This window comes from Gobio gobio (assembly GCF_949357685.1).
Source record: "Gobio gobio genome assembly, chromosome: 8".
NCBI classification, from domain to species: Eukaryota; Metazoa; Chordata; class Actinopteri; order Cypriniformes; family Gobionidae; genus Gobio; species Gobio gobio.
This window is the reverse complement of record NC_137114.1, coordinates 55975744-55993238: the sequence shown is the minus strand read 5'-3', so window position 1 is coordinate 55993238 and position 17495 is coordinate 55975744. Positions and strand designations below refer to the sequence as shown.

General features: G+C 45.3%; 1 protein-coding gene across 1 annotated transcript in view; it reads right to left on the bottom strand.

Moving 5' to 3' along the window:
• Positions 1 to 2445: 2445 nt before the first annotated feature.
• The window catches only part of LOC307130050 (WD repeat-containing protein 20), a 16859-nt gene continuing 1809 nt past the window's right edge, over positions 2446 to 17495 (bottom strand). The window contains exons 2-4 of the mRNA XM_079822910.1: positions 16828 to 17010; positions 8394 to 9743; positions 2446 to 3577 (exon numbers count right to left, since the gene is read on the bottom strand). Coding sequence (XP_079679036.1) covers positions 3518 to 3577; positions 8394 to 9743; positions 16828 to 17010 — 1593 coding nt within the window. The 3' untranslated portion in view covers positions 2446 to 3517. The remainder of the gene's footprint in view (positions 3578 to 8393; positions 9744 to 16827; positions 17011 to 17495) is intronic.

The following is a 17495-nucleotide window of genomic DNA, read 5'->3' as shown; positions in this document are numbered from 1 at the left end:
TCAGGCGAAACACACACACACACACCATAAATGAGTGTCGTGTCAGAGCGTCAGGCGAAACACACACACACACGCACACACACACACACACACACACACACACACACACACACACACACACACACACACACCATAAATGAGTGTCTTCTCAGCGTCAGGCGAAAAACAAACAAACACACACACACACACTAAATTAGTGTCTTCTCAGCGTCAGGCGAAACAAACACACACACACACCATAAATGAGTGTCTTCTCAGCGTCAGGTGAAACAAACACACACACACACCATAAATTTGTGTCTTCTCAGCGTCAGGCGAAATAAACACACACACACACCATAAATTTGTGTCTTCTCAGCGTCAGGCGAAACAAACAAACACACACACACACACACCATAAATGAGTGTCTTCTCAGCGTCAGGCGAAACAAACACACACACACACACACACACACACCATAAATGAGTGTCGTCTCAGAGCGTCAGGCGAAACACACACACACACACACACACCATAAATGAGTGTCTTCTCAGCGTCAGGCGAAACAAACAAACACACACACACACACACACACACACACACACACACACACACACCATAAATGAGTGTCGTCTCAGAGCGTCAGGCGAAACACACACACACACACACACACACACCATAAATGAGTGTCGTCTCAGAGCGTCAGGCGAAACACACACACACACACACACACACCATAAATGAGTGTCGTCTCAGAGCGTCAGGCGAAACACACACACACACACACCATAAATGAGTGTCGTCTCAGAGCGTCAGACAAAACACACACACACACACACCATAAATGAGTGTTTTCTCAGCGTCAGGCGAAACAAACACACACACACACACACACACACCATAAATGAGTGTCGTCTCAGAATGTAAGGCGAAACACACACACACACCATAAATGATTATCTTCTCAGCGTCAGGCAAAACACACACACACACACACACACACACACACACACACACATTAGATGCTTCTGGATGAATTCAATCAAATCATTATGACCACAGACTTTGACTCGGGCGTTTCAAAGCCACCAAACCAACATCTGAGATGCTGCAACGCCATTGGTCCGCTGGTTAGTCCAGTCATCCAATCATAGTTTTCACAGAGGGATTTATTCAGTAAATAAATTTCAATCATGGTTTACAGGTGCTGGTCATATAATTAGAATATCATCAAAAAGATGATTTATTTCACTAATTCCATTCAAAAAGTGAAACTTGTATATTATATTAATTCATTACACACAGACTGATATATTTCAAACGTTTATTTCTTTTAATTTTGATGATTATAACAGACAACTAAGGAAAATCCCAAATTCAGTATCTCAGAAAATTTGAATATTGTGAAAAGGTTGAATATTGAAGACTCCTGGAGCCACACTCTAATCAGCTGATGAACTCAAAACACCTGCAAAGGCCTTTAAATGGTCTTTCAGTCTAGTTCTGTAGGCTACACAATCATGGGGAAGAAGCTGACCTGACGATTGTCCAAAAGACGACCTTTGACCCCTTGCACAAGGAGGGCAAGACACAAAAGGTCAGTGCAAAAGAGGCTGGCTGTTCACAGAGCTCTGTGTCCAAGCACATTAATAGAGAGGCGAAGGGAAGGAAAAGATGTGCTAGAAAAAAGTGTAGAAGCAATAGGGATAACCGCACCCTGGAGAGGATTGTGAAACAAAACCCATTCAAAAATGTGGAGGAGATTCTCAAAGAGTGGACTGGAGCTGGAGTCAGTACTTCAAGAACCACTACACACAGACGTGAGAGACATGGGTTCAGCTGTCGCACTCTTGAACAACAGACAGCGTCAGAAGCGTCTCACCTGGGCTAAAGACAAAAAGGAAAAAAAGTGGTCCAAAGTTATGTTCTCTGATGAAAGTAAATTTTGCATTTCCTTTGGAAATCAGGGTCCCAGAGTCTGGAGGAAGAGAGGAGAGGCACACAATCCACGTTGCTTGAGCTCCAGTGTAAAGTTTCCACAGTCAGTGATGGTTTGGGGTGCCATGTCATGCGCTGGTGTTGGTCTGCTGGTCTTCTGAGGTCCAAGGTCAACGCAGCCGTATACCAGGAAGTTTTAGAGCACTTCATGCTTCCTGCTGCTGACCAACTTTATGGAGATGCAGATTTCATTTTCCAGCAGGACCGGGACCTGCACACAGTGCCAAAGCAACCAGTGCCTGGTTTAAGAACCATGGTATCCCTGTTCTTAATTGGCCAGCAAACTCGCCTGACCATAACCCCATAGAACATCTATGGGGTATTGTGAAGAGGAAGATGCAATATGCAGAAGAGCTGAAGGCCACTATCAGAGCAACCTGGGCTCATAACACCTGAGCAGAGCCACAGACTGATGGACTCATGTTCATACTTTTCAGTTGGCCAAGATTTCTAAAAACCCTTTCTTTGTATTGGTCTTAAGTAATATTCTAATTTTATGAGATACTGAATTTGGGATTTTCCTTAGTTGTCTGTTATAATCATCAAAATTAAAATAAATAAACATTTGAAATATATCAGTCTGTGTCTAATGAATGAATATAATATACAAGTTTCACTTTTTGAATGGAATTAGTGAAATAAATCAACTTTTTGATGATATTCTAATTATATGACCAGCACCTGTATGTGCATGTCTTCTTATCGGATAATAAATGATCTGCCTCAATTGAGCACGTATGCGCATGTTGGCATTTCCATCCAGTGTTTCTGGTGGGCGTGTGGAAACACAGCTGATGGTGTTAAAGCTGATCTGCTTAATGGGAATAATCGAATTGAACGGCGTTTGATACAACATTGTCCTTTCGAGAAGTCTGCATGACGCAACACACGCAATCCTGAAAATAGTCAAGCTCAAATCAACCTGGAAATGTGCAAAATTGAGCAAGAGGCATAGCAGGTGTGAGGAACAGCGCCTCCGAGCTACAAGAGTTCTCTCGCTGACTTCACCAGATCCGCCTCTGAACAGTCGAAACGGCGCAAACTTACGATTTCAGTCAGCGGCGATGTCGCTTGCTTGGCAAAAACTTAGCAAATACATATAAAATCTGGCTTTCGCGGTTCGCACACCATTTCTAGACAGCATTAATCTCTCTAATCTATGAAGCGGAAAACTCATTTCCCATCCCACAGCCGATGAAGCACTAGCACACGAGAACAACACATCCTCAGCTCCCTACAGTCTGCACACATTCAAGTCGCTATGTACAATATAGGATCTTCATATATTAATTATTCCATTATAGAGATATGTACAGTAGAAGACTGATCAAATAAATAAAGAGTAAAATGGCCGTGGCTGTTGTAGTGTTATAGGAGAGGCCGGAAGGGTTTCTGCGCAGAGTCTCGATCTCTGATCGTTTGCAGTCCAGCTGTGCGTCATGGTCCCGTGTGCATTTACATGTGACGTTAATGTGCAACTAAAGCGTGGATGGAGGACCCGTTTGGGTGAAGCACTGGCCCTCGGGGATGAGGCTTCGGCTATACGACAGTCCCGCTCGGAGAGTTTCCATTCTGTGCTGACAGCGGCTGAGGCGGATGCTGGAGCAAAAACACAAGAAACCACATGAGTTTCACTGCAAAGCAAATGCACTGTATTTTATACAAAATATACATTTTACTAAATAATTTGGACTCTAAAATTCGTACAAAATCCAAGTCATGTCTAAGCAAGTTGAGTTCCGAATTTGAAGTTGATATCACAAAAATTGAGGTTCCGGTGAGATTTTGTTTAGGCGCAGTACCAAATATGGAACCTTGAGTCTCGGAGCTTTCCAATGATGTGTTTCGTCAAGATTAGAAAAGTTGATTATAAAATACTAGTGCAGTAATTTTTGAAACATAACTTCGCCCACTAGGGGGAGGAGCCTGCCAAACATTTTTATAGTAACGTTTCAAACGTTACTGCACTAATATTTTATAATCAACTTTTTCTAATCTTGACAAAACGTATCATTGGATATCTCTGAGACTCAAGGTTCCATAATTGGGACATTGCGTTACCATCAAAACGTTACTATAAAAACGTTTAGCGGGCTCCTCCCCCTAGTGGGCGAAGTCATGTTTTAAACGTTACTGCACTAATATTTTATAATCAACTTTTTCTAATCTTGACAAAACATATCATTTGAAAGCTCTGAGACTCAAGGTTCCATATTTGGGACATTGCGTTACCATCAAAACGTTACTATAAAAACGTTTAGCGGGCTCCTCCCCCTAGTGGGCGGAGTCATGTTCCAAACGTTACTGCACTAATATTTTATAATCAACTTTTCTAATCTTGATAGAACGTATCGTTGGAAAGTGTTGAGTCTCAAGGTTCCATATTTGGGACATTACTTTACCATCAAAACATTACTATAAAAATGTTTAGCGGGCTCCTCCCCCTAGTGGGCGGGGTCATGTTTCAAACGTTACTGCACTAGTATTTTATAATCAACTTTTTCTAATCTTGACAAAACATATGATTGGAAAGTGTTGAGTCTCAAGGTTCCATATTTGGGACATTACTTTACCATCGAAGCAGTACTTTTAAAAACGTTTAGCATGCCCCTCCCCCTAGTGGGCGGAGTCATGTTTCAAACGTTACTGCGCTAGTATTTTATAATCAACTTTTTTTAATCTTGACAAAACGTATCGTTGGAAAGCTCTGAGTCTCAAGGTTCCATATTTGGGACATTGCGTTACCATTGAAACGTTACTTTAAAACAGTTTAGCGGGCTCCTCCCCCAGTGGGCGGAGTCATGTTCCAAACGTTATTGCACTAATATTTTATAATAAACTTTTCTAATCTTGATAAAACGTATCGTTGGAAAGTGTTGAGTCTCAAGGTTCCATATTTGGGACACTGCGTTACCATCGAAATGGTACTTTTTAAAAACGTTTAGCGGGCTCCTCCCCCGTCATGTTCCAAACTTTTTCTAATCTTGACGAAATGTATCGTTGGAAAGCTCTGAGACTCAAGGTTCCATATTTGGCTGCCGTCATGTGACAGAAGTGATATTGTGACGTGCGGATCAAATGTATCACCCGGTGGCTGTTTTTGGTACTGCGCCAAACAAAAAAATCTCACCGGAAACCTCAATTTTTGTGATATCAACTTCAAACGTTATGTTATAAAATATTAGTGCAGTAACGTTTGAATCATGCGGAGCCTGCTAAACGTTTTTAAAAGTACTGTTTCGATGGTAACGCAATGTCCAAAATATGGAACAATTAGTCTCAGAGCTTTCCAATGATATGTTTCGTCAAGATTAGAAAAAGTTGATTATAAAATACTAGTGCAGTAACGTTTGAAACATGACTCCGCCCACTAGGGGGAGGAGTCTGCCAAACCAAATGTAACGCAATGTCCAATTTCAAAACTTCAAAATTTATGATGATCACTAAAATATGTGCTAGGAAAGGCAGTTAATAGGATAAATATAGATAAAAAAGTAATTATATTTATAAAAAGTACTTATATTTTAAAATACTACTAAACTACTAAAAACTACTAATTGCGTAGAGTTCAACTAATTGGTTCTGGAAGTAAAAATCTATTAACTTTTATATTTTAAAAGCCATCAGCCCACATTATTTCAACTGGGTTTTAAAATAACCATGTTTAACAGCCGAATTAATGGTGAAAAACTACATTACCCATGATTCTGCAGAAATCTCCAACAATCTGAGAAATTATATGTGCAAATTCCGGCTAAACAAGTCTCTCCCATGATGCACTGCGAATGACTTATTGATATTTTTCAATGATGTCATTGGTAATGCTTCATGGTATTGTAATTCCCTAAATTCATCAATAATTATCAAAAAAAATTAGAAATTTCGATTCACGCCATTTTTTTATTTGTTTCATTTTTTAATCATACATTGTATGTATTTATTTATTTTATTTTTTATTTATTTGTTTAATTTTGTGTTATTTATTCGTTTAATTTTTTTACTAGTTTCACTTTGTTTCATTAAATTTTTTTTTTTGATTATTTCATTCGTTTAATTATTAATTTTATTATTAATAAACAGACCCAGCAAGTTATTTATTTACTTCATTTTTTTTATTTATTTGTTTCATTTGCTTCTTTTTTATTTGTTTAACTTTTTATTTATTAACGCCAAAACGTTCAAAGTGGGCGTGGCCACTTTTACTAAAATGGCTATCCCTCTTGAATGCAATGAGATAATTTCACCGAATTTGGTACACCCATGTATGGACTCAGTATGTGATTGCATGAAAAAGGACACGCCGTCTGGCCACTTGGTGGCGCTATATAATGAGAAAAACACAAAAACGGCTATAACTACGCAACAGTCAGTCCGATTGACTTGAAAACTGGCATGCGGTGTCATTGTCCAAGCAGCTTAGATTGTCTGCAAGGACATTCGCACATCTCAAAAAACACGGCCAATGAAATACTCACGGCTGTCAGACACGGTTAACGAGTCGAAACGAAACTCACTGGGCCTGTTTGACTCACGGCCTTAGAGGCCTGTAATGGGGCGTTCACACCGGACACAAATGACGCGAAGTTGGACGCTTGAACATTTTGAGTTTACTCGGTTTATTCGCGCGTGACATTCACTACACAACAGACGCTCACAATCAATGGATAGCGTAAATTTATGCCTGGAAATTGTTTATGAACTAATGCTGATGAATAATGACAATTACTTTACGATGTTTATATAGTAATATGTTTAAGAAGGTTGTAACAATGCATATTTTATCTCCTCATCTGAACTTGAATAAGCAGCTGCAACTGCAACAGAGGTGCAGACATTTCAAAATAAGAGTCCCGCTGTATTTCGAGTTTGTTTATAATTACAAGTCACACATTATATATTCGTTTTTGGTTACACAATAAACTGTATTTAATTTCATTCCCATTTAATTCATAGTCTGGAGGCAAGACCAGTATTTGACACATGTTCAATAAAGTATCAGGGTTATAATAGTTCACTAAAACCATTTAAAAAATCTTCAATACTTGAAATTAAATAAATTAAATTTTAAAAATAATTAAACAAACTTATTTGAAGCTTTAGCTTAACCTGATATGGCCTACTGACTAAAACAAAAATACAAAGTTATAAAAACTATATAGCTGTTTTTAAAAAACAAACAAAAAAGTGAATTGAGCTCTTTCGTGTATTTAAAACAAAACAAAAATGATGTCAAAATGTCAGTTCAAGTGACCATAGGTTATGTAATGCTTAAATGCTTAATTTATTACAATTTAACTAAACTCATTAGATTTTAGGAGACTAAAAGTTTTAGTCGACTAAAATCTTATGATATTTAGCCGACTAAAACTAGACTAAAACTAAAAACAATTCAGGTGACTAACATATGACTAAAACTAAATGGCATTTTAGTCAAAAGACTATGACTAAAACTAAATCAAAATTTGCTGTCAAAATTAACACTGGTGTTTACACGTCTTTTTTGTTAAAACCTACTGTTAATGTGTGACAAAAGTAGATTTAAGACTTTTACAGGCGATAATGTAGTTGTTTAAAGCTCAAATCTGTGGTTTATTTATAAAGAAAGCTCCTCTCTGAACATGTGATGTGGTGTGTGTGGAGTTGAACATGTGATCTGGTGTGTGTGTGTGAGCTCCAGTGGATCAGCGGCGCTCATTAACCCCAGCCTTTCCTCGGCCAGTCCTTCTGCCGCTGGCTCTGATGTCCTGTGGCGGCTCCAGCTATAATTTGTCTTGTGTTGATCTAACGGCCGATTTTTGCTCTCATGGATCAATAATTTGTTCCCTGGCGAATCGTTTAGGCTGAGGGCAAAGAGAAGCTTTTTTATTTTTAGGCTATTTAACTTTACGTTACCGTTGTATTGAATTGTTTGCTTTATTTCATGTGTAACTTCTTATACCTTTTACTTATACTTTTGTATTATTGATCAAACATAAACTTGCATTTAACAAAAAGCGACTGGGTTGTGTTTCATGTCATTTAATGTTATCACAGTGATAATAATAAAATTGTCTGAACCAGATGTTAATATACAGATGTTCTCCTCATTGTTGTCACTACTAGAGCAAGCTCCTGATTGGTTAACGCGGTGCGAATATCCGCCAAAGTTCAGATTTTTCAAATTGAGCGATTCGCGTGAATCACGCGTTCAAAATGCTCAATTCGCGCCGCCCCATTCGCGCCAATCGTGCCGCCGCCTTTGCGCGAATCGTGCCATTCGTGCCGCAGAATGCCTATTCGCGTCTCATTGACTTAACATGTAAATCACTTGCGCGAATCGCGTCATTCGCGTCCGGTGTGAAAGCACCATAAGAAATCGACCACTGATTTACTCGCATTTGTGTGTTTTGAACTTTACGTTAAAGTTGTAACTCACCGCTTTGCCGGGGCGAGCCCAAGTGCAGATGAGGCCCTCCTGGCACGCGGTGATGATGCAATCGTTCATGAAGACGAGTACAGTGAGGCGCTCGTGGGCGATTTTCTTGCACACCAGCGGCTCCAGAAGCGGCACCTCGTTCATGCGCGGACACAGCGTGGTTCCCAAGACTTTAGCGCCATCCAGTCGGTTGCTTCGCGGCGCCACGTTGATCTTATCGTTGCTTTTGCTGATGTTGCCGAGGCTGTGGTAGCGCTTGTGCTCCTTTTCCCCGCCCACCCCGGATTTGTCCGATTTGCGCTCTTGCAGCGACAGCGTAGCGAAGCGGCCGATGCTAAAAGGAGCCGTTCCCGCGGCGCCCGTGCCGCTGCTGCCCACCGTGCCACCGCTCTCCGGCGCCCCCTGGCTCTTGGAGGTGTTCGCGACGGCCGGGTGCGGAAGGGAATTGGAGCGCGACAGCGAGCGAGGTAAAGGGAGCGGCAATGTAGACGTTTGATGAGGGGGATGATGGTGGCCTTCGACTACGCTGCTTCCGCCAGTGCTGTTCAACGCCGTGGATGCCGGGACGGTGGGGCCGAAGGTGTTCGTGAGCGCCCGGGAGAGCGGAAGTCGCGGATACAGGACGTCGTCCGTCAGGTCCCACAGACAGAACTGAGTGTCCTGCCCGACCGATCCGAAGCGGTACGAAACGGACGACGCGCCCCCTTTGGAGCTGTGGCGCGAGAGGCGGGAGAGGGTGCTGCTGGTGCGCACCCGGCCGAAGTGCAGTGCCCCCTGCTGGAGATCCTCCTCGCTCCCGCTCAGCTCCATCGGCTCATCGTCCTCCAGGTGCGTGGTGAAGGGGTCGAACGCCACCACGTTGACCCAAGACTTGTGCCCATGCCCACGCGCCACCACCCGGCTCTCCGCGAACGACCACACGGTCACCAGATCGTCCTCCCCCCCGGTGGCCAGGTACTTCCCGTCGGGGCTCCAGGAGACGCACAGCAGCCCCCCGAAGTAGCTCTTCATCACGCCCTGGAGCTCCATGGAGTCGAAGTGGAAGACGCGGAGGCAGCCGTCCTGCCCCACACACGCCACGTGAACGCCATCGGGCGAGAAGGCGAACTCGTTCAGGCCCCCCTCGCCCACCACCCAGCGGAGTAAAGGGTTGCGGGGCGTCTTGGTCTTGCAGGAGTAGACGGAGAAGCCCTCGCCCTGGCGGAGCAGGCAGTATTGGGGCGCGGTGGTGCCGCACGGATGCTCCACGTTGTAGAGGTAGAGGTGGCCGCTGGCATGAGACGCCAGGAAGAGATTCTCCGACTTGGGCAGCCATTTGAGACACGTCACCTTCGATTTGTCAATCAGTCTCTGGGGGAGAAATCACACAAATTATACACGGTTAACACCATCAAAATATGAACTTTCTTGAGCATTATATCAGATTTAGTGAAGGGTCATGTGACACTGAAGACTGGGGTACTGATGATAAATTCTAGGGATGCACCGGTTGACCGGCCAAAAACCGGAACCGGTTTTCTTTGTATTTTTCTGCCGATTTTTCCGGAAGTGCGCCCGCGTGCACATACGCCTATATTGCAGTCATTTGTGAACATGTCACTTGTGTGTTACAAACGGAAACTGGAGAACGGAGGGAAGAGACAAGATACGCTGAAAAGGAATGAAGAGCCGCTTTCCTGCGCGAGCTGAAGTTGCGCGAGCTTAAGTTACGTGAGCTGAAGTTGCGCGAGCTGAAGTTGCGCGAGTTGAAGTTGCGCGAGCTGAAGTTGCGCGAGCTGAAGTTACGCGAGCTGAAGTTGAGCGAGCTGAAGTTACGCAAGCTGAAGTTGAGCGAGCTGAAGTTGAGCGAGCTGAAGTTACGCGAGCTGAAGTTACGCGAGCTGAAGTTGCGCGAGCTGAAGTTGCGCGAGCTGAAGTTGCGTGAGCTGAAGTTACGTGAGCTGAAGTTGAGCGAGCTGAAGTTACGCGAGCTGAAGTTGAGCGAGCTGAAGTTGAGCGAGCTGAAGTTGAGCGAGCTGAAGTTACGCGAGCTGAAGTTGCGCGAGCTGAAGTTGCGCGAGCTGAAGTTGCGCGAGCTGAAGTTGCGCGAGCTTACCTCTCCGCCCTGCACAAGCGCCGATAATGAGCGTTTGTTCAGCTCAGCTTCTCACGTGTTGGATCGGATGAGAACAAAACAGACTAACTTGTGACAAAGCCGAAATACTTCTTTTTGTAGCCTAAAGAAGAACATGCTGCACTTTAGAAATGAAATACTATCAGTTCTGTAGCCTATAGGATGATCATTTTTATTTGGTAACACTTTAGAATAATGGTCATTAGTTAACATTAGTTAACTACATTAGTTAACATTAATTAATAATGAACTGCACTTATAAAGCGTTTATTAATCTTTGTTAATGTTAATTTCAACATATACAAATGCATTATTAAAATCTTGTTAACATTAGTTAATGCACTTGTTAACTAACGTTAACAAAGATGAACAAATACAGTAACAAATGCACTGCTCATGGTTAGCTTATGTTAGTTAATACATTAACTAATGTTAACTAATGACCATTATTCTAAAGTGTTACCTTTTATTTTACCTTAAAATTACATTGACTTAATTTGATTTTAAAAGCACCTGCTGTGTAGCATCTTAGTTTTTTTCGTTGCACTAAACATTATTTGATTTAACATTTTGGAACAATTATATACATTAGTTTTATTTAATTTCACTGGTAAAGACTTTTTTTCTTTACGCTGAATTTAAAAACAAATGCTGATTTAAGTAACATCTTTGTTTGGATTGCAGAATATGCAGTTGTTGCCTTTAATTTCACCTTTCAGCCTTTTAATTTCCAATTCAATTTCCTGCTAATTTCAGATTGCGGACTTGTTTTCATTAGCCAAAATCCAATTTAGCCTGTTAAAATACCAAATAAACATCTTGTTCATGTATACTTTCATTCTTTTATTGTGTAAAAAAAAAAAAAAAAAATCGGAAATCGGTATCGGAATCGGTCAGTTTTCTTGAAAAAAAATCGGTATCGGAATCGGCCATGTAAAATCATGATCGGTGCATCACTAATAAATTCACTGGAATAGATCACACTTTATATATTCACATAGAGAACTGATGATCTACACTGGAGGAATATTTCACTGTTTTTGAGTTCTGATCAGATTCATGAGCAGAAGAGACTTCTGTCTAAAATACTGTAAATTCTTAGTGACCCCCAAACTTATGAATGGTAAAAAAAATTAAATGAAACAAAATATAATATAATATAATAAAAAATTACTAATTAAAAAATAAAATAATACGATTAATAATTAAAAAGTGAAACAAATAAAAAAGAAACAAATAAATTAATAAATGAAGTAAATAAGTGAATAACTTGCTGGGTCTGTTAATTAATAAATTAATAAAATTAATAAGTAAACAAATAGAATAATTAAATGAATAATTTAAAAAAAGAAACAAATAAAAAGTGGAACAAATAAAAAAGAAACAAATTAAACAAAATTAAACAAATAAATAAAAAAAATGAAATAAATAAGTAAATAACTTGCTGGGTCTGTTTATTAATATTACAATTAATAATTAAAAAAATGAAACAAAGTGAAACCAGTAAAAAAAAAATGAAACAAATAAATAAAACAAATTAAACAAATAAATTATATATTTTTTTTAATTAATAACTTGCTGGGTCTGTTTATTAATAATACAATTAATAATTAAAAAATGAAACATAAAAAGTGAAAAGTAGAAAAAAAATCTACAAATAAATAAATAATGTAAAACAAATAAAAAACAAAACAAAATGAAACAAATAAATAAATGAAACAAATAAATAAATCAAAACATTTAACAAATAAATAAATGAGAAAAAAAGTCAAATCACATTGCACCTCAAATTCAAAAAATATCAAATATAATAAATAACTCTAAATATTAATATTAGGCTGAAGTATGAAATGTAAGCTTCACATGCTGAACTGTCATATGTCTTAAATAAAGAGCTTTACATATAAAAATATACTTTTCTAAAAAAATATCTGCTAAACATGAAGATCCAACACGAAGCCACAAAGTTATTTGAGCTCAACATTGAGAGTTAAAAGGCCAAGTACTAAAGACTGAGAGTAAGAGCTTTTAGATTGACAAACACAAACTGCCAGTAGGAAATTACTCAACGCTTGTGTTTCAAGATCTAAAGAGGGTTCCTGTTTTCACATCACTGATGTCAGGACGGAGGATCGCACCCACAGGACGGAGGACCCACAGGACGGAGGATCCACAGGACGGAGGATCCACAGGACGGAGCATCCACAGGACGGAGCATCCACAGGACGGAGCATCCACAGGACGGAGGACACACAGGACGGATGACCCACAGGACGGAGGACACACAGGACGGAGCATCCACAGGACGGAGGATCCACAGGACGGATGACCCACAGGACGGAGGATCCACAGGACGGAGCATCCACAGGACGGAGGATCCACAGGACGGAGGATCCACAGGACGGAGCATCCACAGGACGGAGCATCCACAGGACGGAGCATCCACAGGACGGAGGACACACAGGACGGATGACCCACAGGACGGAGGACACACAGGACGGAGCATCCACAGGACGGAGGATCCACAGGACGGAGGACACACAGGACGGATGACCCACAGGACGGATGACCCACAGGACGGAGGATCCACAGGACGGAGCATCCACAGGACGGAGGATCCACAGGACGGAGCATCCACAGGACGGAGCATCCACAGGACGGAGCATCCACAGGACGGATGATCCACAGGACGGAGCATCCACAGGACGGAGGATCCACAGGACGGAGCATACACAGGACGGAGGATCCACAGGACGGATGACCCACAGGACGGAGGATCCACAGGACGGAGCATCCACAGGACGGAGCATCCACAGGACGGAGCATCCACAGGACGGAGGATCCACAGGACGGATGATCCACAGGACGGAGCATCCACAGGACGGAGCATCCACAGGACGGAGCATCCACAGGACGGAGGATCCACAGGACGGAGGATCCACAGGACGGAGCATCCACAGGACGGAGGATCCACAGGACGGAGGATCCACAGGACGGAGGATCCACAGGACGGAGCATCCACAGGACGGAGGATCCACAGGACGGGAGGATCCACAGGACGGAGGATCCACAGGACGGAGGATCCACAGGACGGATGATCCACAGGACGGATGATCCACAGGACGGAGGATCGCATCCACAGGACGGAGCATCCACAGGACGGAGGATCGCATCCACAGGACGGATGATCAACAGGACGGATGATCAACAGGACGGAGGATCCACAGGACGGAGGATCCACAGGACGGAGCATCCACAGGACGGAGGATCCATAGGACGGAGGATCCACACGGCGGAGGATCCACAGGGCGGAGGATCGCATCCACAGGACGGAGGATCCACAGGACGGAGGATCGCATCCACAGGACGGAGGATTGCATCCACAGGACGGAGGATCCACAGGACGGAGCATCCACAGGACGGAGCATCCACAGGACGGAGCATCCACAGGACGGAGCATCCACAGGACGGAGGATCCACAGGAAGGAGCATCCACAGGACGGAGGATCCACAGGGCGGAGGATCCACAGGGCGGAGGATCCACAGGACGGAGGATCCACAGGACGGAGCATCCACAGGACAGAGCATCCACAGAACGAGGCATCCACAGGACGGAGGATCCACAGGACGGAGGATCCACAGGACGGAGGATCCACAGGACGGATGATCCACAGGACGGAGGATCCACAGGACGGAGGATCCACAGGACGAGGCATCCACAGGACGGAGGATCCACAGGACGGAGGACCCACAGGACGAGGCATCCACAAGACGGAGGATCCAGAGGACGGAGGACCCACAGGACGGAGGATCCACAGGACGGAGGATCCACAGGACGAGGTATCCACAGGACGGAGGATCCACAGGACGGAGGATCCACAGGACGGAGGATCCACAGGACGGAGCATCCACAGGACGGAGCATCCACAGGACGGAGGATCCACAGGACGGAGGATCCACAGGACGGAGGATCCACAGGACGGAGGACACACAGGACGGAGGACCCACAGGACGGAGGATCCACAGGACGGAGCATCCACAGGACGGATGATCCAGAGGACGGAGCATCCACAGGACGGAGGATCCACAGGACGGATGATCAACAGGACATAGGATCCACAGGACGGATGATCCACAGGACGGAGGATCCACAGGACGGAGGATCCACAGGACGGAGGATCCACAGGACGGAGCATCCACAGGACGGAGGATCCACAGGACGGATGATCCACAGGACAGAGGATCCACAGGACGGAGGATCCACAGGACGGAGGATCCACAGGACGGAGGATCGCATCCACAGGACGGAGGATCGCATCCACAGGACGGAGGATCGCATCCACAGGACGGAGGACCCACAGGACGGAGGACCCACAGGACGGAGGATCCACAGGACGGAGGATCCACAGGACGGAGCATCCACAGGACGGAGGATCCACAGGACGGAGGATCCACAGGACGGAGCATCCACAGGACGGAGGACCCACAGGACGGAGCATCCACAGGACGGAGGATCCACAGGACGGAGGATCCACAGGACGGAGCATCCACAGGACGGAGGATCCACAGGACGGAGGATCCACAGGACGGAGGATCCACAGGACGGAGCATCCACAGGACGGAGCATCCACAGGACGGAGGATCCACAGGACGGAGGACACACAGGACGGAGGACCCACAGGACGGAGGATCCACAGGACGGAGCATCCACAGGACGGATGATCCAGAGGACGGAGCATCCACAGGACGGAGGATCCACAGGACGGATGATCAACAGGACGGAGGATCCACAGGACGGATGATCCACAGGACGGAGGATCCACAGGACGGAGGATCCACAGGACGGAGGATCCACAGGACGGAGGATCCACAGGACGGAGCATCCACAGGACGGAGGATCCACAGGACGGATGATCCACAGGACAGAGGATCCACAGGACGGAGGATCCACAGGACGGAGGATCCACAGGACGGCGGACCCACAGGACGGAGGATCCACAGGACGGAGGATCGCATCCACAGGACGGAGGACCCACAGGACGGAGGACCCACAGGACGGAGGACCCACAGGACGGAGGACCCACAGGACGGAGGATCCACAGGACGGAGCATCCACAGGACGGAGGATCCACAGGACGGAGGATCCACAGGACGGAGGATCCACAGGACGGAGGATCCACAGGACGGAGCATCCACAGGACGGAGCATCCACAGGACGGAGGATCCACAGGACGGAGCATCCACAGGACGGAGGATCCACAGGACGGAGGATCCACAGGACGGAGCATCCACAGGACGGAGGATCCACAGGACGGAGGATCCACAGGACGGAGCATCCACAGGACGGAGCATCCACAGGACGGAGGATCCACAGGACGGATGATCCACAGGACGGAGCATCCACAGGACGGAGCATCCACAGGAAGGAGCATCCACAGGACGGAGGATCCACAGGACGGAGGATCCACAGGACGGAGCATCCACAGGACGGAGCATCCACAGGACGGAGCATCCACAGGACGGAGGATCCACAGGACGGAGGATCCACAGGACGGATCATCCACAGGACGGAGCATCCACAGGACGGAGCATCCACAGGACGGAGGATCCACAGGACGGAGCATCCACAGGACGGAGGATCCACAGGACGGAGGATCCACAGGACGGAGGATCCACAGGACGGATGATCCACAGGACGGAGCATCCACAGGACGGAGCATCCACAGGACGGAGGATCGCATCCACAGGACGGAGGATCCACAGGACGGAGGATCGCATCCACAGGACGGATGATCAACAGGACGGATGATCAACAGGACGGAGGATCCACAGGACGGAGGATCCACAGGACGGAGCATCCACAGGACGGAGCATCCACAGGACGGAGCATCCACAGGACGGAGGATCCACAGGACGGAGGACCCACAGGACGGAGGATCCACAGGACGGAGCATCCACAGGACGGAGGATCCACAGGACGGAGGATCCACAGGACGGAGGACCCACAGGACGGAGGATCCACAGGACGGAGCATCCACAGGACGGAGGATCCACAGGACGGAGGACCCACAGGACGGAGGATCCACAGGACGGAGGACCCACAGGACGAGGCATCCACAGGACGGAGGATCCACAGGACGGAGGATCCACAGGACGAGGCATCCACAGGACGGAGGATCCACAGGACGGAGGATCCACAGGACGGAGATCTCCAGACGTTTGTGACCTCAAACACTACTCTCATTAAAGTGACGCTATATGAAATATGAAAATGCTAAATGAGGCAAGCATAAAGAGTTTATATGTTAAATGTGTCCTGACCTCCTCGTTGAAGAGCTTGCTGGTCTCCTTCTTGATGGGGTCGAGGTACTGCACCTGCCCGGCGGAGAACCCCACGATCAGAGCCACGCTGTCTGCGGTGGCGGAGTACTGGTTAAAGTCATGACACGTGGGCTGAGTTCCCTTATAGATGCGCTTGTCTATCGGCTTACTGAGATCCACCGCCTGCAGACACACACACACACACACACACACACACACAGAAGTAGCTTTAATTGTATACACTGCAGAAGTGATGCTCTTTCTCATTGTTTCGGTCTCGTTTTCCAGCATAAATAATAATAATAATCATCATCTTTATAAGGCCCCAAGCCATGTAGGGCCTAGTCAGCATGAAAAAAATAATTTTTGACTGTATTTTCGGACATGAGGGGGTCAAATGATAAAAGTGTCAAATATCACCCCCCCGACCCCCATTTTTTAATTTAGCTTAAACTAGATTTATTGATTTGGTGGGGTGAACCAATAAGCATTACCTCTTTTTTATATATAAGTTAATGGTCCTTCCAAGCTTGATGGTGCACATTAAGACCAGAAATACACCACCTACGCTCCATCTCACGACAAGCGCAGCTCATTAGTATAATGTTTATATATAAACATTCATAAATCAAGGCACGTTTACTGGAGACGCAACATGACTGAAGATA